We start from the raw sequence: 26,324 nt of genomic DNA, 5'->3' as shown, positions 1-26,324 counted from the left end.
TTCATGAAAACCTAGTTTGGGCTAATCTGAAAGATTTCCTCAATAACAGTCTTTAGTCTCTTATCCTTTCTTCTCCTTTTGCCTAAGAATATAATTGTGTAAGCTAGATGTTTATTCCTTGGCTATCATTTTTACATAGGAATCAATTTCTGCAAGAGCTCTGTAAGCCCTACAAAGCAGAAAGTCATCCATTTCTTTCTTCTATATTCTCATGTAATGTCTCATTTGATTTCACTTTATGTATCTGTTTTTTGCTCCATGTTAAGTCAGGTATGCATACATCATAGAGGTCTGCCTCTTGTTTCCATCTTCTTTGCCTTATGTATCACTTCTCTTGTATCCTACTAGAGGAAGATGATCTATGCTTAAAGCTCTTACTGTTTTTGATAATTATGTAACACCAACATGCTGTGTCTGTAATTCCCATTTATTGACTCAACTAATATTTTTTAGTATCTACAGCATGCCGGGAAATGGGCAAGGCATGGGGGATACAAGAGATTGAGGTGGCTGCAATCCCTGCAGTGGAATGCTATGAAATAAGCAAGAGGCTGAGGGAGAAAGTAATGAGACTGGAGCAATTGTCAGTACGACCCACGAGTCCCTCCACCTAGAACATGCTCCTGAATGTGCTCCTGCTCTGTGTGGTGGGCTGCCTTTGTCTCTCCCACAGGACCCAGCCCAGTCATCACCTCTGCACTCAGATGTCTCTGACCCTCCCAAGTGGCTGCACCCCGCATACTCCAGTTATCACCCTCATCACCTTGCCTCATTCCTGGACTTTGCTGCCAGACTACGATTTATCTCGAGCACCTTTCCTAATAACTGACACTAATAGGCATTCAGTGTTTGTTTATTGAATGGTGAATATACCAAATTATCTAAAAATATTTCAGGTGTATATATATCATTGAAGAAAATTCAAGAAGATAAACCGTGTGTGTGTGTTTTTAAAGAACCCAAAAGATTGTTCAGTAATTGCAGTGTTTTAACTACCTTGGAAGTTGCCTGTGACTGGCAGGGAGGGGATGTAAAGATTTTTTTTTTAGAAGAAATAGATGGTAGTTTTTTGGAAAAATACTTATTTAAATTATCTCATTTAATTCTTAAAGCCCTTCTTAGGGGTCCTGTTTTGTCCCCTTTTTTGCTTTTGTGGAAACCAAAAAGTGTAGCTGTGGTTAACGCTGAGATAGAATTCAAATGGAATTCAAAGGCATCCTCTTGTCCCAGGTGCCTGAACTCTTACGAACCATGCTGAGTTGCATGTCCTTTAACTGTATTTTTCATGATGTTAAAGTGAGTCCACTCTCACCAGTCTTTGTTGAGTCCCTTCATTGGTGCTGAAACCAGGCTCTTGGGAACCTTATTGGCAGTGTTTAATTCTTTTGTAATTTATGTCTGTTTGAAGTCTGTCTGTCCAGCTTGGGTTACATAAAGATGCTTTGAATCTGGAATGGCTGTTACTGCATATCATGGGGCAGCTGTGAGTACCTGGTGGTCTCAGAATTTTGATAAGTTCCGAGACTGCTGTTGGTATACTGAGGAAGATCTGCATTCACTGATTATACAGGCCAGGAGCAACAGCGAGGATTAGCATGGTTACCTAGTATGCATGCCTTTCTGGTGTATTGATTTCCCAGAATATGTCTCAAATTTCATGTACCTATGAGCCTTATTCTTGGGATAAACTGATTTATACTGCTAGACTCCTTGCAATTGACACAGTACCACTTCTGAGCACTCACCCTTCACAGATAACCCTAGCTGGAGTAACCTGAATTAGTAAGGACACGTTTTCTTTCATCTGTACACCTTTGAATTAGTAAACCAAAGATTAAAACACTAATTTTAAAAAACTTCTAGCTTTTTGTGGGCTAGGTGTATGAAATTCTATGAAACAAAATAAGTTTATAATTGTTTGCCAGGTTTTCTTGAGGGAGTGGCTTGCTTATAACTCTTATGAGAAGTAAATCCTTTGTGTTCCCTCAAGTCACAGTCCTTGGATCAAGCATCCAGGGCCTTTCTGATATGCACACCTCTCTTGGTGCCTCAGCCACCTTTCTCCTTGGCGCCAAATGTGTTCCCAGTTGAGGAATTTCTTACAGTCACGTGCTTCATGCTAACATTTTGGTTAAGGATGGGCTGCATGTATTATAGCAGTCCCATAAGATCATAGTGCCATGTTTATACTGTGTCTTTTCTATGTTTAGATTCACAAGTACTTTGTGTTACAATTGTCTGCAGTATTCGGTACAGTATGTGCTGTACAGTTTTGTTGCCTGGGAACAATAGGATATTGCATACAGTCTAGGTGTGTGGCAGGCTATACCTTCTAAGTTTGCCTAGGCATACTGTGATGTTCCCACAATGGTAAAATTTCCTAATGGCACATTGCAACGTGCATTTCCACACATTCCTCAGAATGTATCTCTGTTGTTAAGCAACACATGACTGAACTTGCAGTTCCCTACCTGAAACAGATGTGTTACATAGCCACATCCCTGATTTCCTTCAGGGTCTGTTCACATGTTATCAGTGAGTCCTTTTGACCAAGTATTATGAGTAGTCCCCACTCCCACTTTTCCCTAATGTGCTCCTGTTCCGTGTCTTCCCCGTACTGTCTGTCCCCATCCAATATACTCTAAATAGTTCATGTTTCTTATTTTTTAAATTGCTCTCTCCCCCAGAAGGTAGGTGTGTTGTTTTCATTTACTGTAGAAAAATGCCTTGAATTAATATGTGCTAAATATTTGTTGAACGATTAAACGCAACATACAATTTCGTAAGTTGACAACTACTACATATTTATGGAAAGAAATATATTGATTCTTTCTTATTATGGGCAACAGTGAATAAAGTAAGCTAATCCTGGACTTGGGTATTTGTGTCATTTATCATATTTGCTGTAAGTGGTTGATTCAAAGTGCTGATTTCATTTGCTTTTCATAGCTTCATCTAATTTTAATTAAAATTGGAGGGACAATTATATAGTGATTTAATGCAAATGTTTTATAATTTCCAAATTTATCTGATGAACTGAAAGAACTAATACCAAGGTATGTTTTAAGGGAATTAATGTGTTTTCCAAATCATGTTGTGGCCATTGCTGTGGACTGGCAGTATCTATTCACCATACGTAATGACTGGAAGGCAGCTGTGGACACCCTGTTCCTTTTGCCAGTGTAGGAATGGAAGTCCTGATGATTAACACTGAAAAGGAAGACTTCTGGCAGCTTCTGGAAAAGATTTCCTGAAGCCTAAGAAAGAAGCAGAGCAAGAGATGCTCCTTTTGCTTCTGGATATCGCCTTGTCTGAAAAAGAAGCTTGCAGCTGGGGAGCTCTGATTGCCAGTCTGAGGGTGAAGCTTGACCTGAAATGCAGCCAGCCACCTCTGCACTTCTTGTTTAGTTAGATGTTAAATTTCCTTCCTGCTCAACCGTTGTAAGCTGGCATTTTGGTAACTGCAGCCCCAGGAACATCAAAACAGACACATCTCATGTCATAATTTTGAACGTCATAATGTCATAATTTTGAATATTTATTTCATTGCTACATCATTGCCACTTGTACCTCATAATAAATCCATTTTGAAAACCTTTCCTATGACTGAATTGAGCTTATATGCATTTACTTTTCTTAATTCATTTTTGCTTGCTTTTTCCCTCAAATTTTAGAACTAAAATGAGTTTGGATGGCAAAAAGTTTTTTGGAAACACTGAAATAAAATCTTGTAGGGCAAATTTATCCATATGGGTTGTTAAAGCACTTGTAGTCTAGAATGTGTTTTTGTTAAGTTTTAAAAAGTTTATAGAGGTCTAGAGGAGGAAATATATAATATGATCTCAGCTTCTTTGAAGTTTACAATATTGTTTATTTTTGTATTGATTTCATCTCTGGAAATAGCTGTGACCAGGTATTAACTATTTTATAATATACCTTCCACTTTGGACAGGGCAAAAAAAATGAATATTTTTTGCTATATGCTTTTGCTTTCTCCTGTTTTTCCTATGTTTTGCAATTTCAATTTTAGAGACAAATAAGTTCAAGTTGGCTAGAGAAAGCTGACTCTCAGAAGCATTGTATGTCGGAATGTTGGTATACTAGTAGTATTTGAACATGTAGCATTATAATTTTTTTTTTCAAATGAAACTTCTAAACTCATTAAGAATGGGGTTTTCAGGCAGTTTAAATCTTTATCGTTTGGTGAGAAAACATTTCATTGCTTGTATAACATATGGAACACAGTTTGAGAGCCTGCTACAAGTGGGGTCAGTGAAGGATGACCCTGTAATTTTTCATTCAGACAGTTTCGAGAGTGAAATAATTCCAGGACAGCAGACATAAACTGGGAGTGTCTCAGGCAAACTAGACTCATGGCACTGAAATGGTGGATGCTGGAGTAGAAATACGGATCTCTGGTACATAGGAGTAGAGAAGTACTAATGTGAGTCCCCGTCCCTCTTCTACTCAGCTACTGGAGTGCGCCTAAGAAGCCCTGGCCCTGCAGGGAATCTCCACAGCCATTTAGACTTAGCAGAGTAGTCACACCACTGGGTGTATTCAGCTCTTCAGCAAGTGTTCATTGTGCAATTGCTATGTGCCAAGTGTTAGCTGAGGTGCTGAGAGTGATAAATTACTTGATTCTTGAGATTCTTAAGCTTTTTCCCATTCATTCAACAGAACTTGGCAATGAATCATTCCGTACCTGTTCCATTAACAGTTGAGGGAAGTAAAAATGATTATTTAAATGGTGAAAGGGAGGGCAGCCCTAAATATGAATTTGAAATATGATGTCTTTTACTAGGCCTTCATCTCTACCTCCTCCTCCCTGAACTTGAACTACAATTAGGATCTCTGTATAATCCGTTTGCAATCTGTCTTACAGTTAGAGGTAACTTAGGTGTAGAACACAACTGTATGTGTTGGTGTCAGGTGTACTAGTGGTGAGTTTTGTGTGGAAATCGTGTTGCAAATGGTAACTGCAGGAAATGTAAGTGATGCGGCAGGGTCCTGTGTATCTGTCTCTGTCTCTTCTAAAATTTGGAAAGAGGAACGTGGGAGTATGTTTGTGTCGATAAAAGAAAAATGAAGAGACATAGAAAAAACAGTGAAAAAGGAAAAATAATAAAAAAGAAGAGTAATACATCGAAATGAGAATTTTCCAGACCACATTAGTGTGCATACATGAGCTGCACAGAGCTGCTTAAGATTAGAACACTGCCCTTCGTGTCACCTTGACCTTCCTGCCTCAGGCTGTGCATGCACAGAGCACTCCCTTTAGTGACTCTGCTTGCTAGGAGATTCTTAATGAGGTCAGGAGCAGTCCAGGATCAGCAAACACAATCTTTGAACTCTTGAATTTAGCTCTTTTCCAAATAGTTGTATTTAATTGAGGATCTGTTTTAATGTTCCACATACAAAATACCAAATAACTTCAAATAACTAACTTAATATAATAGATTTTAGACTGAGTTTAACTTTAAAATCAGTTTTCATATACCCTGATATCTTATTTTTCTTAGGACTTGTAAAAGGAAGAAGAACTTTTAAATTTTCATGTATTTTAGCTGTTATAGAATAATATGATTACTTGTAGGGATTTCCTTTAGAAGATAATAAATAGTTATGTATGATTTCTTTTTCTTTTTAACTGTTTTTCAAGTAGAATAAATAAAGATATAAGTGAAAACATTGAGTGCACCTGAATAACAGAAAATTCAAGTGTGTCTTAGTTGCCTCATTGCTGAATTCAAACTTCAGGACTTAGGAATTAATCGCTTATGAGCACAAAAGGAGCTTGAACTCATATTGAACTTTTGGCAGGTTTAGACATGACTATTTTAGAGATTCATGAACATTTAAACAATGATTTTGTTTTAATTTGAAGTAAAAAGCTAACGTAGACAAAGATATTAACACATGAGCCTTTAATATGAAGTTGAAGAGTAAAGTATTTTCCTACCTCACTTTTTAAGCATGCAATTTTAGAAACTATTCATTACCTGCACTATTGATTAAATGTTTGAGAATATTATTTTTCCTGGTTTAATATGACAGAAAACCCTACAAAAACTCAAGTTAACTTTGTGAATAAAAAAATGCAGGACTTAAAGAGAGATCTACTTCAGAGCCAGCAGTCCCGCCAGAAGAGGCTGAGCCACACACTGAGCCCGAGGAGCAGGCTCCTGTGGAGGCAGGTAAGCTTGTCCTCATCCTCAAGTCTCGTCCAGGTGTGCTTGAACCTGGCAGGTATCCCCATTTGCAGAATCCTGTTTTACCTGGAATTTGTTTCACATTGTTTACAGAATAAATATCTACTTTTTTTCTCGTCTGAAATTATATAGTATTTTTCTAGTAGAAATTGGCATAGGATAATTTTAATTTTTAAGATCAGCTCTAAGGCAGACAGTTGTTCTTTGTCCAAAACCACACATTTAGGAACATCATGAACTGAATATTGTTTCTTGATTCCAATTCCAGCACTACTGTACTATATTACCTTGAAAGTGAAAATATACACAATTCTACACTCGTGTTATCATTTGTCACGTGATTTAATAGAGCTAGTGGTTTCTCAATCTTTTTTATATGAGAGTCTCCTGTCTATCTTAAAAGACTTCCCAAACCTCCCTGTGGCCATCTATGGAGCCTGTTTTGTGTCTACGTGGGTTCATAAATCAAGCATCTCTGTAGTTAACCCAAAGTCTATGACTATAGGTAAGAAAATCGTGAAATATTTTAATAAGTTAGTAAATTTAATACAGTCTCTAAATCTCTGGTTTTCTTATGCCACCTATTGGAAGTTTAAGGAATGACACTACATATTTACTGAAAAGTACTAGATCCAAATGGTACTTTGGCTGATTTTATCACGTGTGCTGAGGAACAACATTTGATTTTTCTTCCTTTAAGGCCAATATGTTGCTCTGAATTTTGTTATTTGTTGAATTTTTAATTCTAGGACAATGTATTCTTTCTCATTCCTGTAGAATTGCTATGATCATACCATAGCTCCAGAACAGAGAGTAACTTTTAAAACATTTTATAATTTAATGTGTGTTTGGATTTAGCACATCAAATTTTACTTTGTACTAAAATAAAACCGCTCTTGACCCCTACATTTCTTTTTATCTGCCACCTAATCCCTCTCCTCTCTATAATAGCCACAATTTTGAAAGAAGAATCCACAATTACTTTTTTACCTTATTTTCCATTCACTTTTTTAACCCACTACACTCCGGCTTCTGCATCTTCCAGTCCCCTCCAGAGGAGAGAATATTTGAATGTTTATTTCATTGCAAAATTATGGAAAGCTGAAATGACATGGAGCCCTCACTAAGTTGAAAGCCAGTGCTAGTAGCAGATGATTCTGGAAAAGTGTGTGAGGGCTCAGTTGTGGAGGTATTATATTCTGCTCCTAGGAACTGAGGCTTTCACCAGTTTGGGCAAAGATAGCCATTAAAGAGTGAGCAGAGTGCACCACCCACCACTTCTGGTAACTCAAATTATATTCTCTTTGGATGGTGATTTCAGCAGTTATGAACCTGGAAATCCAGTTAGGAAGCTATCTTAGGCTTTGTGAGAGCGGATGGCAATCAGCAGACTCTCTAATTGCACAAGACTACATATATAAATGGCTTGTGAAATAATAAACAATTATTAAAAATAGGCATTTTTATGCTTTGGAAATGATTTTGTAGTGTGATTAGCATAGCAGATATTACATTTAAACTCTTTTCCTTCCTGGGGTCTAAATTAACTTATTCTATTTTTTTGTCATGGGAGATTAGCTCTTTGACATAACTGATGCCACTGGCATTACCTCACATAACAGCATTTGTGATACCAAGTGTGGTGCTACTTTTATTCACTGAACATAGATTATATTTACTAGAGAACTTATAACAGTATCAATATAGTTATAGCTTCTTGTTCATTGTGTGATGTTGCAGTTAAATCTGATAATCTGTTAAACACCACAGTGTTTTTGGAATGTCATCATTTATGTTCACTTTTGTAATTCACTTTATTTGAATCTATGGACTTCAGTGTCAGATGTGGTTCTCCAAAGCTGAAAGGATTGTCAGTTACAATGTAAGGTTTTCTACTGACACTTCCTGACAAACCTGAGTGAGAGCAGTCGGCCACCTCTGAGTACTCAGTCCTCCCACCCGCAAGAGTGCCCTTTCTCCTCTCAGGGAAGATAGATAATGGTTGGCCAGATACTTAAATCTGGATTGACCTTATCTTCCACATTTGTGTCTTTATTCCCAACTATTTCCCTTTATGAAAGCTTTGTTCTTCCCACTTTATTTTATCATTATTGCAAATTTTATTAACTAGAAACTGGAGTCATTTTGCTTTTAATAAGGCTCTTTTGTTAAATAAAAATCTGAGTCTGACTTAGTTTTCTTTCTTTAAAAATCTTACTGAAAGTCTTTTAACGCTTAAGTCTGTTGATAGAATAAAACAAATTTCACATATCTACCATGTTTGCCAGCACAGAACAAAAAATGGTAAGCTGACAGAAATAATGCATAGTTGCTTAGTCAGATGTGTTCATTTTAATGTGTATGCACTAATACCATATTTGAGTGTTAGGGGTCCATGTTAATGTTTGAACTTTTCTACTTAGCTATGTTTTGCAATTATTTTAGAACCTCAGAATATCGAAGATGAAGCAAAAGAACAAATTCAGTCCCTTCTCCATGAAATGGTACATGCAGAACATGGTATGAATTAAAATCTGCTCTTTGTTTTGAGTTACTAAAATAACACTTAGTTATGTAAAATGACTTGGACATTTGTTTTAAAATGTAAAGGCTAATTGGGTGTTTGCGTTTTTTAAAAAGTTTTTGAATTCAAAGTTAGAGAACAGGTGTTGTTTTTGAAATAGCACCAAACTTGCTTTATTCCACTTCACTGTGGAGGACCTCACTGCATCCATCTAAGAGAGAACTGGTGGGAATAAATGAGAATGAACAGATTGAAAACAGTGATCCATCAGGAACAGAAGGGGAGGGCGGAGAGGAGGAAAGTGGGACACAGGCCCACGGTTAGGCTTATCCAGGTGTCGTCCTCCACCTCGATTTCGCTTTATGGTTGGCTGGTCACCACAACAAAAACGAAGACACATTTAATTGCATAGGTTGCACTAAGCAGACAGGAAAAAAAACTTGAGAATATAAAACATTTTCCCAGTACTTAAATTTTAAAATTTCTCATGGCGAGCTCTGTGTAGAGGATCCAGAAGCTAATGTTTTAAAGTTTTATAAGGCTGCTTCTTGAAGCATCCCTTGATAAAAACAGAGATCGTGATCCCAAAACGTAACTCAAGAAGGGATTGTGGAGTGGGCAGGATGCTCTGGAATCCTGATTCTCCTGATGGTTTGGTGATCCAAGGGTGGCCCAAAGGAAAATAAAATTATATTTCTTAAAAACAAACAATGCCCTATAGTATAAACTGTTTGTTGCCAGTAGATGCTGGGGGTGTAGGAGCCTGTACCCTTTTATTTCTAGCCTCTTTGCCGCCTGGAAAGCTACTCACTGGCCTGTATGAGCAAGTGCAGGCTTCCCCTTCCTCACGCCTTCCCTCCCCACCGCACCCCAACTTTAACTTAACAGAAGGAAAATCCAGTCTAAATAAATAGGTGATTTAACTATAATGGGGTAAGTGCTGTTATGGTAATAAAACACAGGATGCTCTTTAGGTCTTACTCAGAAGCGGGGTCAGAAGCGGCTGATGTAGACCTTTGCCAGGCCAGTGCTATTTTAAGCAGAGGGCATATGCCAGAGACAGGAAAGGACCTGAAAGTAGTTCAGAGTGGATGGCACGTGGAATGTGTAGGTGGAGAGTCATGAGAAAAAGAGTATTTTTTACTTGATTCTAAGAGTAACTGAAGCCATTGGGGAAGGTATTTAGGAGTGTTGTGCCTTCTGTCTGTAGCATGGAAAATGCATGGGAGGGATTCAAGAGTGCAGCTGGGAGACGAGACGTAGGTTGTACAGGTAACAATGATTTGGGATGGTAGCAAACTTGCCTCAGCCAAGGGAGGGGATGGAGAGAAATAGACCCCTAAGATGTTTAGGCGGTGGGAGGTGGGCAGGCAGCCAAAAGAGGGAAGTAGTCAAGTCTAGCACCGTGTCCTGGCCACAGCCTCCTTCTTGGACTTGTTCTTTTCTTTAATCACATTTAGAAAATCACATTTATGGCCCATGGCTATAAATAATTCTTTTTATGTTGATAGCTTTTAAATATATAGCTGCAGCCCTGATTGCTCATCTAAACTCCGGGTTTACCTAACTGCATACTTGGCATCTTGATTTGGATGTCTTATGGATGTCTCACACTTAAAGCATGCTTGCCACAGAACTCATGATTCTCCCCACACCTCACAGCTCCTCCTCACCCCAGTCCTCACCAGATTTCTTATACTAGTTTTTTATATTTTAGTTAATGGTCCTCCTACCCTCTTAGTTGCTTAACTTGAAAACTCGAGAGTTTTCTTTGATTTTTCTTCTCTCCTCACATATAATCCATCAGCAAATCCTGTCAGCATTGCCCCAGCACTGATTTTGGGTCTCTAGGGCCTCCGTGTGACCGTGGCTTCTTGCCATGACCATTGCAGTAGCACAGTAGCATCCCGCTGGGTCTCCCTGTTGCCATACTTGCTCCTCTGTAACCTGTGCTTAATGTGGCCCAGCCAGTTGTGCCTTGTCTGATCCCAGCCTCTTTTTCCCCTTCAGTGACTTTTCTCTAACCCAACTGGCCTCTCTTTTCCTTGTAATTGCCAAGCCTATCACTGTTTTGGCACCCCTGCACCTGGTATATCTTTCGCTGAGATGTGTGTCCCACCCCTGCCCAATCATATCTCTCAGACTGAACATAACCTCCCTGCCTCCATCATGGTGCATTCACAACTGGATTCAGGTCCTGCATCTGCCATTGATTAGCCATGTGGCTTTAGCACAGTTTTTCAAGTTCTTCATCTTTCAAAGTAGGATACCAGTACCTACCTCACAGGGAGACTATAACAGCTACAGAGGGCTTGACCATGCCTAGAGTCTCATGAACCCTTAGGAAATTTTTCATGGTAGGCTGTCACTGAGCAGTGGAGACTCAAAGATAGTGTTCAATGTTTGACTGGTTTCCTTACAGAAAATGGGAATACTTCCATTGAACAGCTGCATATGAAAGCTAAATCCTGCTAGTGTAAAAATCATCAAATTTCAGTGTATAGAATGAAAGCAGAATAAGGAAAGAGGAGTGTGATAAAAAGAAAAAGAGAAGGAAAATGTGCAACAGAAATTCAAATTGGTGGTTTGCTGAATAGCAGAAAATCTGAAATGAGGAAAAACAATATTGCAAGCTATGAGGAGAAGACAGAAAACAAATAGCATCAACATAAATAGGCCTGCCTGATTCACTAACACCCGGGAGCATCACCTTGCCACACTAAAGGGAGAGTAACTAAGGAAGGCTTCTTGCAGTCTGGGCTGGGGTTACAGGTAGGGTGATTCAGTAGCTGTACAAATGACAATGTCATTATTACTCTAATAATGATGATAGTCACACCTAAATACTTGGGGCCAGGCATTTTTCTTTTTTTTTTTTTTGAGACGGAGTCTCGCTTTGTCGCCCAGGCTGGAGTGCAGTGGCACCATCTCGGCTCACTGCAAGCTCCGCCTCTTGGGTTCCCGCCATTCTCCTGCCTCAGCCTCCGGAGTAGCTGGGACTACAGGCGCCCGCCACCTCGCCCGGCTAGTTTTTTTGTATTTTTTAGTAGAGACAGGGTTTCACCGTGTTAGCCAGGATGGTCTTGATCTCCTGACCTCGTGATCCGCCCGTCTCGGCCTCCCAAAGTGCTGGATTACAGGCTTGAGCCACCGCGCCCGGCCGGGGCCAGGCATTTTTCTAAGTGTTTTAATCTTCACAATATTGTTATAAATAGATGTTATTCCCATTTTATGGGAGAAATCTGTGGTGCAGGGTAGTTAAGTAATTTGCCCACAGTCACGCAGCTGGTATGGAAGAGCCTGAATCTACAGCCATGCATTCCAGACACCATACTCCTCCTAATCCCTGAACTGCACTGCAAAGCCAAGTCCTGCCCATTCACGTTCTTTAGAGTATTGTACACAGGAGATACTCTGCTGGAAGCCAGGTCAAGTTACATTGGGATGAAATACCCAGTCTTAACCATGTTGCAGTGGAATAATGTAACATGTCCAACCTCTACACAAAAGAAGCAGAGCAGTTCAGTATATCATAGAAGTTAATCACAGAAGAGAAAGTGGGCATCTTTGCATAACTTAAAGCCTAATAGGAACTTTTGAATATATAGTATGATTCGGGTAAACCTGTGACCTAGCATATGATTCATTTTTATTTTATTTTATTTTTATTTATTTTTTTGAGACAGTCTCACTGTGTCACCCAGGCTGGAGTGCAGTGGCACCATCTTGGCTAACTGCAACTTCTGCCTCCCAGGTTCAAGCAGTTCTCCTGCCTCAGCCTCCCAAGTAGCTGGGACTACAGGCATGGGCCACCACGCCTGACTAATTGTTGTACTTTTAGTAGAAATGGAGTTTTACCATGTTGGCCAGACTGGTCTTGAACTCCTGACCTCAAGTGATCTGCCTGCCTCAGCCTCCCAAAGTGCTGGGATTGCAGGCGTGAGCCGCCATGCCTGGCCCTAGCATATAATTTAGATAGGTGGCTAGTTACTCTTTGCTATAGAATATTTGAATAGTCATTTAAAGTTGTTACCTGGAATTCTATGTAAATTCCCAGGAAAAGGCCATAGAGTAGCCTTTTCTCTGACCTGAGGATAATTGAAGAGGCAAATATATTAGTAATAATTAGGAATTATTTTATTCATTCATCAAATATTTAGTGAGTGCTTCCTGTAGCTAGACATGGCCCTAGGTGGCTGGGAATATATAATGAATAACATATATAAGCTTCCTGTCCCGATATACAACATCCTAATGAAAGGACACCTGTCCCCCACCACATATACTTAGGCAGATTAGCACTTGGCCAGAGGAAGAAAATAGCTGTAGAGTGGACAATGGTGTCTTCAGTGGCCAAAAGGAGGGGCAGGGGAAGCCCCAGCAGCAGGAGCAGGTGTGTGGCGGCCCTTCACAAGGGGCTTTTGTGTCTCAGTTGGCTGTTGCCAGTGGGTCCTCACTATAAACCAGTGTCACTTTGTTCATTGTTATAGTTGAAGGAGAAGACTTGCAACAAGAAGATGGACCCACAGGAGAACCACAACAAGAGGATGGCGAGTTTCTTACGGTGACTGTTACAGATAATAGATTTAAGACCCTGGAAGTCGAAGTATCTCATGAAGGTAGAATATTTTTTTTTCAAGTTTCAGGATAAAATATAATCAATGACTTATAATTACTGAAGTTTTTCTTAAACCCCTTTAAAATGGATATTTAACTTTTGCTTAGATTTTTAAAAGTTGACGCTTAAAGCTTCAATTAAAGCGAATTTTTTCTTAAAATAGATATCTTGGTTTTTGTTCAAAGCACTTTTCAGGAAAACTCAGAATATACAAATTTCTTATAAATAGTAAGTCAAATACTTCAGGAAACTAGTGTTACTATATTCTTCTGCTTAGGGTGCTATTTGTTAAATGAAATTCAAACAACTGATGAAATATTGGACGTGATAATCTATCACAGGCTCATGTTCTTACATGAACTCTGTAATTACAGTGAGCAAAACACAATTCTTAGCTTCTGTACCAGGCATTGGCAAACTTTTTTTTGTAGATAGCCAGAGAGTAAATATTTCAGGTTCCCCAGATCATACAGAGTCTGTTCAGCTACTCAACTCTGCCATCACAGCATAAAAGTAGCCTTCGATAGTTCCTAAGTGGGTCAGTGTGGCTGTGTTTTTATACAACTTATTTATAAAATCCTACCCTACATGGCTGGTAAATGCAGCGGCTTGAGCACAGCTCACTCCAGCCTTGACCTCCCAGGCTCAAGCAATCCTCCCACCTCAGCCTCTCCTGTAGCTGGAACCACAGACATATGCTACCATGCCCTGCCAATTTTTAAATTGTTTATAGTGGCAAGGTGGTTATGTCGCCCAAACTGTCTCCAACTCCTGGCCTCAAGCAGTTCTCCTGCCTCAGCTTCCCAAAGTGTTGGGATTTCAGGCATAAGCCGTTGTGTGTCCAGTTAGCAAACACTTTTTAAAAGCATAAAAATAATGAAAAGTAGTTTATCTACTTTGCACAATACTAAATATTTTGGAAAATAACTTTAGAAGCAGGTAGCTCCTACTTTATGAGTACATGTATTTCCAAAAACTTATATCCATGCCTATTGTTTAGAGCAGGAAATGCACTTTCCCATAAAAATATGGGATGGTTTTGTTTTCAAAAGAATTGTGTATAATGCATAATTTTCTGTGAAAAATACAAGCACACAATCCTTTTGAACATCTATATGATTGTTTTTTGCTGCAGTACACATTGAAAATAGGCACTTATAGACTAGCTTCAGAACTTGATCCCTTTAGTAATCATTTATGTCATGATTTCTTTGGAACAGTGTTTCCAATTTCTGAGTAGGGATACTGATAAAATGGTTTCCACATTTCCTGTTGCTTCTTCTCTACAGTCTTTGGCCAAAATGGCTCAGTAAGATTGACAGTTGCTCAGAATTTTGTATCTACATGTTGCTTATGCAACAAATTTCAGTTAAGATGCTCAAATAAACAGAAGCACGAGGAATTTGATATTCTTAAAGTTAGGAGTCACAGATTGGGAGTAGGAAGAAACACTTCTAAGAAGTTCACAAATTGCAGAAACCTTACTTTCTGCTCTAATCTTTAATTAGGACATAGATGCAGTTTGAACTTAAAAGTTGGTTGTTAAAAGTCTTCAGAAAATAAAAATATTTATTCTTTATATATGTATTAAATAAAATTAACAAGGTCCTAAGTGTGGTGACGGTCATACAATGACAGCTCTTTTGCTATCTGAGGTGTATGGGTTAAGTGTTCAATACATTTACCCTCCAGCTCCCTAAGGGTGTAAAGCCTCTGCCACGGTTTTTCTCTGTTCCCATCCATAGTTGCTGTACTTTCGCTCTAGAAAATGGTAGGACAAGTCCAGGAAATAGCACATTCTACTGGGATGTGAAGTGGATTAGAAATGAACAGCTTTCCGGGTTTGACCTGTGTCACTGTCACTCTAAGTTGTCCTCTCTCTTTAGTCCAGGGGTGGTGGTTGTCAGCCTTGTGGGGTTGAGTGGATTGAGAAGAAGAATGTGTGAGACATCCCACAGTGTAGTTCTAGTGAAATATAAAAGTGTTAACAACAGCATTTTAATTGATAATCCCATTTTTTAATTTTTTAAATAAAATTAATGATAAGCATGGATTCAAAGTACTTATACAGGATATATACATACCATTTTGTAGAAACAGTAAATATCAATCTAATATATATATTTTTTCAGAAACCGAGCATAGTTACCATGTGGAAGAGACAGGTGAGATTTTAATTTAATACTGTTATTTCTTAATTAGGGTGAGTCTTCCTTTAAAAGGGCATCATAAAGTAATATCTATTATTAATGATATATTTAAATATACACAGCATATGCAATTAATAATTTTATTATATGTTTTATAATTTATGATATTTCTTTTTGAATATGCTTTTTTGTGTTTTGACGCCTATTTCCTGAGGATAAATTCTCAGTAGGATTACTAGTTCAAAAGATACAATGGAATTGCATGTTTTGTAGCTTTCAATTACAAAGTCAATGAAAGGTCTGAATCACGTCTTGTCACATGCCAGCGCGCTTAAAGGGCATGGCCACGGGAGGGGACGCATCATCTGTTAGCACTTTACTGTTTTGCGGTTCGAGTATAAACCAATTGATAACAGTCCCCTCTTATTCATCTTTGCATTTGGCATTTAACACACACTTAATACCTATTTGTTCCAGGAATGAGCATGTTTGAATATCATTATGACTTGATTTTGCATTTCTCTCATAACTAAAAAGTGTGTCTTTCTGGTTTCGAATATTACATGTATTCCTTATTTGAGACATAGTTGTAATTTCCTAATTATTCCCTAATTTATAGTTTTACAAGACTATAATCAGGATATGGAAGAGATGATGTCTGAGCAGGAAAGTCCAGGTTTGTAAATGTTTAAATTATTGATATGTGTTTTCTGATTGAGACAGTGGCCAAGGCCGTTTTATTCCAGGGTTAACAATTGTGATTCAACACAGAGATCCCTGTATGGTATTTATAACCACTTTTGATTGGTCAGATATTTATAGAAATGTCTGAATGTAGTTTAATACTACATGGAGGGATGAGTGAAAAAGGAGACATATGGAGGGATGAGAGAAAAAGGAGATGTATTTTTCAAACCACTGTTGAGATTTTGGTCATTGTAGGTAGGGTGCAGGAAAGAGTATTTGAAAATTGAAGGGGCAGTGTGATGTACTATAAAGTCAAGGCTGGGTACAAATCCCAGTTCTACTTTTTCCTATCTTTGTGACTTAAACATCAAATTGTGGAACGTTATTCAGCTTAAATTTTATTAAATGATAATGAAAACATCTATCTGGCAAAGTTGTGAAGATGATTAATTTAAGAATCTCCTAGAATGCTGTCTGGCAGTGTGTTTGGTTTTTTCCTGTTTGGCAAAGGTGTATTTTTGTTTTTTAGATTCCAGTGAACCAGTAGGAGAAGATGAAAGATTGCACCACGATACAGGTATTAGATGAGCATTTTCATTTGATTTAAAATATTACCGTAGATTTTTCAGTCACATGCTGTGTTTACATGGCAATTTTTCTTTTAAAGGCATCAAAGAAGTAATTTCAGCATCTAATTCATGACATTTTGTTGTATAACAAAGTTAGACTGTTATAAGAATATCAGGCTTTAATATTTCACCTCTTCAACTAACCCCTCCATAACAAAACAGGATGTCAAATTTTAATGCCGGTTTTGTGTATCAAATTCTTCTGTGCCAATTTGAGAAAGTTTAATGAAAATAATTTACCTGCTGTTTAGTTGCTTTTGGGCAGAGGCATTTATTACTGACTGTGCAGACGTTAATATTTGGAGGAATAGAGTTCTGTGTTTATGACTAAGTAGTTTTTTGTTTGTTTTAACTGAACAGGTGTATAGAATGACTCAGTTAATACTTATTTTGCTTTTATTCTCTTTTTTTTTTTTTTTTTTTTTTGCAGATGACGTAACATACCAAGTCTATGAGGAACAAGGTTTGCAAATGCTTTCTTTTATTATCTTTTTTTATTTTTTTTATTTTTATTTTTTGAGATGGAGTTTCGCTCTTGTTGCCCAGGCTGCTGTACAGTGGCACAATCTTGGCCCACTACAGCCTCCGCCTCCTGGGTTCAAGTGATTCTCCTGCCTCAGCCTCCTGAGTAGCTGGGATTACAGGCATGTGCCACCACGCCTGGCTAATTTTGTATTTTTAGTAGAGATGAGATTTCTCCATGTTGGTCAGACTTGCCTTGAACTCCCGACCTCAGGTGATCTTCCCGCCTCGGCCTCCCAAAGTGCTAGGATTACAGGCATGAGCCACCGCGCCCGGCCTGCAAATGCTTTCTAACCTTAAGCCACCTACTTGTTTTAAAATATACATATAGTTTGACTATAAGATGTGGAACATTATACTTTAAACTATAAACATTGCAACTTAAAACATCCAGATGAATGGTAGTGTTCAAAGAATTCACTTGGGGAGACTGTTTACCCATTCCACTGCCTCTGCCATGCCTAAATAATTTCTTAAATTCTGTACAAGTTGCCTTAGGAGGCAGTTATAGTCATTCAAGAAAACCAATCTCAGTACTTTATAGTTGTTTCTCTTTTGACTAAAATATGCATGAACAACTACTTCAGCCAGAGTTTAATTGCTCTAGCTGCTTCTACAGATTAATCCCACTCTCAAAGATGACTGATTTGTCTCCTTGGGGAAGGTTAAGAAGCACTGGGTTCCAGACTTAAAGGAAGTATGGAGAAAACAGTTCTGGCAAATTTGCGCACCAGCAGCATCTAATTCAGTTTAGGCCTGTACCTCCCTCCTCTTGTGTCCAAGCATTGCATGGACTATTGTGTTGAACTCCATGAAGTAGATTTTATTTTCTCTGCTTCCCAAAGGAGAAAAATAAGGTTCTGACATTATAAATAAGCTGCCCAAGAATGTATGACTAAGAAATAATAGAGCCAATAATATATCCTCTTTATTCCATTATCCTCTAAGATGATTATGTAGAAAGAGAGAAGTCAATTGGATATAACTTTACGTGTAAAGCAAGAAAGATGAAGAAATACATCGTAATTGAGTTGGTGGATATGGAGGACTTTCTATGTTCTAGATGGTTTTAGGGCTTAGAATTCATATATGAGTAACATAGGGTCCCTACTTTCAAGGATTTTACAGTGTCATGATAGATAGTGAGTCACAGTTGAAGAAAATTAGGAGTGTTTATTAACATGAGTCATAGTTATATGGTGATTTAAGATTTGAGACCCTACCAAGTTCATCATCTGTAGTGGCTGTTTCTAATGGGATATGAATGACACCATGGGAAAAATCCTAGGTTGTGCCTTTAGGTACTGATAATATTTCTGAAAAGTTAAAGAATTTGGACCTGATGTGTTCACAGGAAGATTTGGGGCTGAGGGAAGGTGGGGGAATAATTCGGTCTTGAGATTACACTTAGATTTTCTTTCCAATCTTGAATTTTAAGGAGACAATAGGAATTTATAAATACAAGTTGCATGTAATGATGGGATTTGAGATATTTTCCTCATTTCTACCAATCATTATAATGTTTTTAAAAATACACTACAAAGAAGCCGGGCGCGGTGGCAGCTCACACCTGTAATCCCAGCACTTTGGGAGGCCGAGGCGGGTGGATCACGAGTTCAGGAGATTGAGACCATCCTGGTTAATACGGTGAAACCCCATCTCTACTAAAAATACAAAAAATTGGCCGAGCGTGGTGGCCGATGCCTGTAGTCCCAGCCCTACTCGAGAGGCTGAGGAAGGAGAGTGGTGTGAACCCAGGAGGCGGAGGTTGCAGTGAGCTGAGAATGCACCACTGTACTACAGCCTGGGCAACAGAGCGAGACTCCATCTCAAAAAAAAAAAAAAAATTAAATATATATATATGTGTGTGTGTGTGTGTGTGTGTGTGTGTATATATACACACTATAAAGAACATGTTTGGGATGCAGTTTCTAAATCTAGAGGAATTTAAAGTCAAACTCATAAGAAGTATAAAATTAGATACCATGAAAAATGTTACATATTTTCATAGGGCAGATTATCATAATAAATGTAATTTAAAATGTTAACAAAAGGCAGTAAATATAACCTAAGGGATTGACATGATTTGGTAAGCTACTTTGGATTTCTTTGCTATAGAGAACATAACCTGTTTCAAACAAATAGATCTAATTGAACAGAGTGTTATTCACTATATGCTAAAACAATACCTTTGTGAAAATTCAGGAATCAGAGTAGGGAAACCAAGTAACTGACATGTAAGTGAAGCTGTAAGTAGGGTGAAAACAAAACCACATTTCAGTGGGAGAATAGAATATATTCTGTATGAAACTCCCAAACCCCATAACATACACTTTGATAGAACTATAGCAGGAACCAGCTTCTACATCAAAGATAACCTAGGAATCATCATGTTTACGTTGGACAAACCTGAGATGTGACCGTATGGCCTTACCATGTAATTATTTATTCATACACTGTTTAGTGTCTTCTGTCCAAAACATAGGACACTGAAGCAGTTCTGGTGAAGAACACACATGATTCCTCTTTTCATGGATCTTATATTTTAGCAGGGGAGTAGAAATTAAGCAATTTCAATGTAGTTTTCATTTCCAGTTGTGGTAAGTGCTGGGAAGAACAAGTACAGTGGTAACAAGAATATATAATAAAGAGACCTTACCTAGTTTGTGGATGAGGCACGGCCTTCCTGAAGTTTGAGCTGAAGATGAGAACAATTTGCAAAGCAAGGGGAAAGGTGACTGGAGAGTCTTATGAGGTCTCTGACGTCAACTTGCAAGAGTAAGGCTGAGGTGGTGAAATGGGCTGGGTTCAGAGGGTGCCTGTGAGCCAGGTCAAGGATTTTCATCTTCACCTTTGAGCACTGCCAAGTCAGATCTGCATTTTGAAAAGATTGATTGGTCTGGCATGTAACAGACTGGAGAGACAAGAGTCAATACAGGGAGAAGAGTTAAGTTAGCTGTAATCATCCAAATTGGGTCTTTCCCTGCGTCACATCTCTCTCTGCCTGATAAGGAACCAAAGGAGATGATTTTCAAGAAAGGGATGTTCAGTGGTGCCCTGTGCTGCTGAGAACCGTGTGAGATGAGTGCTGAAAACCTGCGCTGATCTGGCTCTGCAGTGACCTCAACGGGTGGCCTTAGCTGGAACTGTCTCAGTGGATGGATAGGACAGAGATGATCATTTAAACCAGTGTGGTGGCAATGATGGAGAAGGAGAGTGGGCAAAGTTGAGAAATGCTTAGAAGGTAAAATTGGCAGGTCTTGATGTGTGGATGTAGCTGGGGGGAGACAACAAGGTGCCAGGAGCCACGTACACTCTTCCTCTTCTGCAGCCTGGTGGCAGGAGTGCTCTTTTCCTAATGTGGGCGAGACTGGAGACAAGGATGGGGCAGGGGCTCGTGAGTCCATTTGTTTACGTGGTGATAGTGAGATTTCTTTGAGGCATCCAAGAGGAGAGACCCAAATGAGCCATTTGGTGGTGTTTGACTCTCAGAAGAGAAGTCTACTTCGTGATTGTGAGTGTGGGAACCATCAGAGTAGTTACGTGGCTATCAGGACCCAGCTCTGAGATCCCTTAAGGAGAGCAGACTGAGGGAGACATGAGGTGGTTCTGTGGTTGGACTTTGAAGAAAACCAGCCTTTAAGGACTGCTAAGAAAAAGATGAAGTGAAAAAGAAGATTGGGAGGGAGAAACGAAAGACCAAAGGGGAGAGTATGGTCACCCTGAAGTCCAGGGGCAGCGGTGTTTGGAGAAGAATGGTGTCGCTAAAATTATAATGAGGGCTGGCGAGTGTCCGTCAGATGAAATGAGGCACTGGAGTGGGGGTCTCAGCAGGAACCTTTTCAGGGATGGGGTCAGGGTCTGAAGACAGGTGGGAGTGAGTTGAGGAGGGGAGAGGAAGAGATGAGCCATGAGATGTAAATGACTCTGAAGAAATTAGATTGTTCAATGGAAGAAAGAGAGGGTGAGGGGAAGCAAGCTTAAGAAAAAGTGGCATTGCTTTTTTAAGTCCTTAGAGGCTTGAGCATGTTTAAATGCTGACACTGCTCTGGGAGACAGAGTAAGCACACATTCACTGCTCCTTCATCTTTCCAATGCACCAAAAGGACAAAATGATCTATTAAAAATTGTTCCCTACTGTACCTCAATACTGAGAATGTCTGAAAGGTAGTAGGTGCTCAATAATTTTTCTTTATTAAATGAATAAGAAAGAATAAACTTATAACCATGCTGGGAAAAAGAAGGATGTTTGCTTGTAGTGTGCCAGAAAATTGGAGGTATTTTGGAAGATCAGGTTGACTGAGGAAGCCATGACCCATGGGGCCCTGGAGAGGCCTGTGTGGAGATGAGACTTCCTTACAGCAGAGCAGAGAAGCAGCACTGAGCCTTGTGCCAGCAAATGAGGGAGGCAAGGACAGCACAACCTGATTAGGGTGGGGAACACTTTATTCTCAGGGGCTGGCGGCAGAGGCGTTTGGCCCCAGGTTAGAGGTCTGAGAATTGTTTCCTAAACAAAAGCAGGGAATCTGCCCATGAACACCAGGATCCAGTTGATTCCCAGGGTACAGTTTCGGCTAATTCAAAACCTCCACCACAGACACGAAGAAAATTTTAAACAGGTAGTGAGTGACTGCCCTGGAATTAGAATCCAAGCCTGTTTTACCCTAGACCAAACTCTTCTCCATCCTACTCTCTAGTCGACTGTTTCCCAGTGACTAAACCTTGCAGGTTCAAAGATGCATAAGGCGTTGTCTCCACCCTTGAAGCATGTTGTCAGTTTTTGTGTTACAATGAAAGTTACGGGATTTTGTTTCTTTTTTTTTTTTTAGTTGCATATGAACCTCCAGAAAATGAAAGGATAGAAATCACAGGTAAGTTTTTTCTATAAGCAGATATTTTCTGCAAGTCAGCTTTCCCTGTATTTTGTTAAAACTCTTACTTGTGGAACAAAGAATCAGTGTAGAAAAAATGCAAGACATTTTCAAGTCAGTAAGAAAATAATTGAGTATCAAAATTGAAGTTAATATTCTAGTATAAATACTCTCCATCAGAAGACCCAGTTTAAAAAGAGTCAAATTTAGCAATCTGGGTGGACGCGAGTTAATTTAGGAATCTGAGTGAAGGCGAGTGAATGTAAGATGTGTCACTGGTTGGCAACATGTAACGGATTCTGATTTTATTATTTATTTTAGAAGTAACTGTTCCTCCTGAGGATATTCCTGTAGAAGATTCACAGGTAATTGTAGAAGGTAAGTTAAATTTATGGAAATGGTTTTACCTTCCATATGAGAATTATGTTTGTTTATTCAATTATTTATTGAACATTTCCTGCTTGCTGTCTGTACAGTGCTCAGGAGCTAGGACTACAAGAGGGAAGAAAAGACAGAGTCCTGTTTTTACTGGGGCTGGCATTCCAGTGGCCAAACAGATAATAAATAAAGGAATTAAATCCCGAGTAGCTGGGGTTTCAGGCATGTGCCACCATGCCCAGCTAATTTTTTATTTTTAGTAGAGATGGGGTTTCTCCATATTGGTCAGGCTAGTCTCAAACTCCCGACCTCAGGTAATCAGCCCGCCTCAGCCTCCCAAAGTGGTGGGATTATAGGTGTGAGCCACCGTGCCTGGCCCGATTGTTAACAATTCTTAAGGACCAAAAGGAATGTTGATATAATCTTATCTCTAGGTTAAGGTAACGTTAAATGGGTTGCTAGGTTTGAAGATATTAATATGTGGTGTAATTTCATAGAGCAAATCAGATCACTATATGTTTAAATCACTGGGTGGGGACATCCACTATCTCTTTAGTTGTAACTGGGTTGAAGCAACCAAGTGTCTTTCCACAGCTCTGTTATCAAATCTGATGCAAAATCGTGGGGAAAGCTTAGGTTTTAGTCTATAGCTCCTTTGCTAGGCAGTGGAGTTTGAGGTTAGTCAGGCAGGTACTATAAAACCTACTATGCTGAACCGTTGAGAAATACACAACATTTTGCTAAGTTGTAGCTGATCGTTCTTTGTTGTGAGGGGATAAAAGCCTAATGTTTTTATTATGATTTCAATTGAATTTTTTAAAAAGTCTATGAAAAGTATCATCATTACTTAAATCTGGCAATTCATATTTTAAACACTGACCAGCAATATGTAACAGATTATAAATTTATTATCTATTTTAGAAGTAAGCATTTCTCCTGTGGAAGAACAACAGGAAGTACCACCAGGTATGACATTTTGGGTGTTGTATTTTCCTCTTTTGTTATTCTTATATATCCTGTTAATATTACCAGCAGCTTTATAATGAATCTACGAAGCATAAAAATTTTGAGAGAGATTAACTATACCTTAATTTAAAATTTTTCTATGTTTTTATCAGTTCAACCAAAGTAATGGAAAATACACATCAGATTCAGTGCAGTACATATTCGCTGAGCTAGAATTTGAGGAACGTTAATGATCATATGATTTTGCCATTATAGACGGTGGTAGTAGTAAGAGTTTTTTTGTTTTCCTCTTTGATTGACAGACTATTTGATGGAGGATGTGGAATCAGAATTGCCTTAGGATGAAAGTTGAATAGTGTGTAAATTGTGACATTACTCCTCTTCCTCCCCATTCCCCATCTCTCCTGAGAGCCTGTTTAGTGCTTTGTGACAGTCCAGGCTGCCCAGTGCTTGTCAGTGCCCCAGGGTGTTTCCTTTTAGTTCACTACATTGCACATTTTTCCCTGTTTTTTCCTACTTTCCTCCACCTGACCCCTCTTGTCACCAGTTAGTATAAAGAATGGGAACAGCATTTCCACCAAAGCCTATGCTTTCAATTGCATTTTAGAGATGACATAAACTATACCTGCAAAGAGAAATGAGTTTATAAACCTCCTATTCTCATAGTGGGGAAGAATGTTCTATCGAAGAGGATTTGGAAAATCCTCCCTCTTTCCCAAGTGTATTTCTTCTCATTTCTGCATTTTATTTTTGTGTCATATTTATTTGTTCAACCTTTACTTATATTTTCTCCATTTTAACATGAATTTTGTAGCAGTGATGTGCATTCCTATTACTGATTTTGGTAGAAATAATTGTGCCTGCCAAAATTTATTAAATGCTAAATTTCAATATTCTTTCTTTAATAATAAAAAAAGGATAAAATAATCAAAGAATATATTTAGTTTTATATGGGATGCCTTAGGTTTTGATAATTTTCCTGTCATGTGCATTAATAATAATTATCTGTAGAAACAAATATTTGATTAAGAGAATGGAATTATTAGTATTATAATATAAATGAGAAAAGCAGTCCATGGAGAAATTGACCTTTTACATGATGACTACTAGGCAGTACGTATCTGTGTTTAAAATACTTGGACATGGCAAGGGCAGCTGATATGTATGTCCTTCTGCTGGTTTCCTTTTCATTTTCGAATAATGCTTCACAGAGTACCCTGTTCCTATCAAAAAGGCAGGACCAGTCACAGAATTAGCATTTTGATGACTATTCCATGCCTTAACAGAAAATTATTTTATATTCCTAAAAATAATGTTTCTACAACATTAATATATTTCTAGTTATAGTTCATGTTTTAAAATAGTGATCTAATTTTTGTGAAGATATGAAAGATAATATTTTTCAGACCAAATATTTCTGTACTTTTATTTTAACATTTTATAACTGAACCCAATAGTTTATTTGGAATGTAAATATGAAACACCAAGTGTCTGAGGTGATGGAATAGGGTGCTTTTTTTAGATTTTTAAGAACCAAAGCACATACAAATAAAGATTTGATTAATGTGCATAGTTCCTGACCTATAATAAGCTCCCAGTAAGTGGTGGCTGTGACTATTGTTTAGTAATTAATTAGCCTGATCTTAGAGGTAGACCAAGATCTACCCTTGTGTTGGGTGTGAGGGCCATCTGGCTGTGACATCTGTCACCCCATTGATCTCCAGGGTCAATTCGGCTGATCTGACTGGCCAGGCAGGTGTCCTCTTCCTCCCTCTCCACTCCATGTGCGTCCCTCCCAAAGCTGCATGCTCAGTTGAAGAGGACGACCATCCCCGGTAGAGGAGGTCCTGTCTTCAGTGAAGGGTATATGGGTAGCTGTGCTTCCCTGCTAGAACCTCCAAACAAGATCAAGAGAAGCTACATTCTGAAAGACCTCATGGAGAAGTTGTAACCTATAACTTGGTATCATAAACATTTGAATGATCCACTGCATTGTGGTAGTTTGACCCTGTCAGTAGAGGATGTAAGGCTGAGAGTCAGCAATACAGTCATGTGTTGCTTAATGACAGGGATACAGACTGAGAATGTGTCGTTAGGTGATTTTGTCCATGTATGAATATCATAGAGTAGCCTACTACATATACATATAGGCTATATGATATAGCATATTGCTTCTAAACTACAAACCTGTACAGCATGTTACTGTACTGAATACCATTGGCAGTTACAATGCAATGGTAAATATTTGTGTATGAAAACATATCTAAACGTAGACAAAGTATGGTAATAATTGGTATAGAAGATTAAATAAAAAGATATACTTGTATAGGGCACTTGATGAGTAGAGCTTACAGGACTGGAATTTGCTCTGAGTGAATCAGCAAGTGAGTGGTGAGTGAATGTGAAAGCCTAGGACATTACTGTACCCTACTGTAGACTTTATAAATGCTGGGCTACACTAAATTTATTAAAATTTTTCTTTAATAATTAACCTTGATTTACTGTAATTTTTTAAATTTGTAAACCTAATTTTTAAAAAGTTTTTGATTATTTTGTAATAAAAATTAGTTTAAAACACAAACATATATAGCCATATAAAAATATTTTTATATCCTTACTTTATAAGCGTTTTTATTTTCAATTTTTTAAAAACTTTTTAAACTTTTTTGTTAAAAACTAAGACACAAACAGACATATTAGCCTAGGCCTGCAGGATCATCAATATCACTGTCTTCCACCACCACATCTTGTCCCACTGAAAGGTCTT

The 26,324-nt window shown here is 38.5% G+C and overlaps 1 protein-coding gene across 10 annotated transcripts in view; it reads left to right on the top strand.

The window, feature by feature from the left end:
* Nucleotides 1–26,324, top strand: part of ASPH (aspartate beta-hydroxylase) — a 220,819-nt gene that overhangs the window by 66,521 nt on the left and 127,974 nt on the right. For all 10 annotated transcript variants that reach the window (XM_033203414.1, XM_033203413.1, XM_033203412.1 and 7 more), the window contains 10 exons: nucleotides 6,105–6,197; nucleotides 8,658–8,732; nucleotides 13,227–13,355; nucleotides 15,487–15,519; nucleotides 16,124–16,180; nucleotides 16,721–16,768; nucleotides 17,251–17,283; nucleotides 22,172–22,213; nucleotides 22,535–22,591; nucleotides 23,513–23,557. In XM_033203414.1, the coding sequence (XP_033059305.1) occupies nucleotides 6,105–6,197; nucleotides 8,658–8,732; nucleotides 13,227–13,355; nucleotides 15,487–15,519; nucleotides 16,124–16,180; nucleotides 16,721–16,768; nucleotides 17,251–17,283; nucleotides 22,172–22,213; nucleotides 22,535–22,591; nucleotides 23,513–23,557 (612 nt within the window). The remainder of the gene's footprint in view (nucleotides 1–6,104; nucleotides 6,198–8,657; nucleotides 8,733–13,226; nucleotides 13,356–15,486; nucleotides 15,520–16,123; nucleotides 16,181–16,720; nucleotides 16,769–17,250; nucleotides 17,284–22,171; nucleotides 22,214–22,534; nucleotides 22,592–23,512; nucleotides 23,558–26,324) is intronic.

The sequence above is a fragment of the Trachypithecus francoisi genome, unplaced genomic scaffold (assembly GCF_009764315.1).
Source record: "Trachypithecus francoisi isolate TF-2019V2 unplaced genomic scaffold, Tfra_2.0 Lachesis_group7, whole genome shotgun sequence".
Lineage (NCBI taxonomy): Eukaryota > Metazoa > Chordata > Mammalia > Primates > Cercopithecidae > Trachypithecus > Trachypithecus francoisi.
The sequence above is the reverse complement of the archived record's forward strand: the minus strand, read 5'-3'. Positions and strand labels throughout refer to the sequence as shown.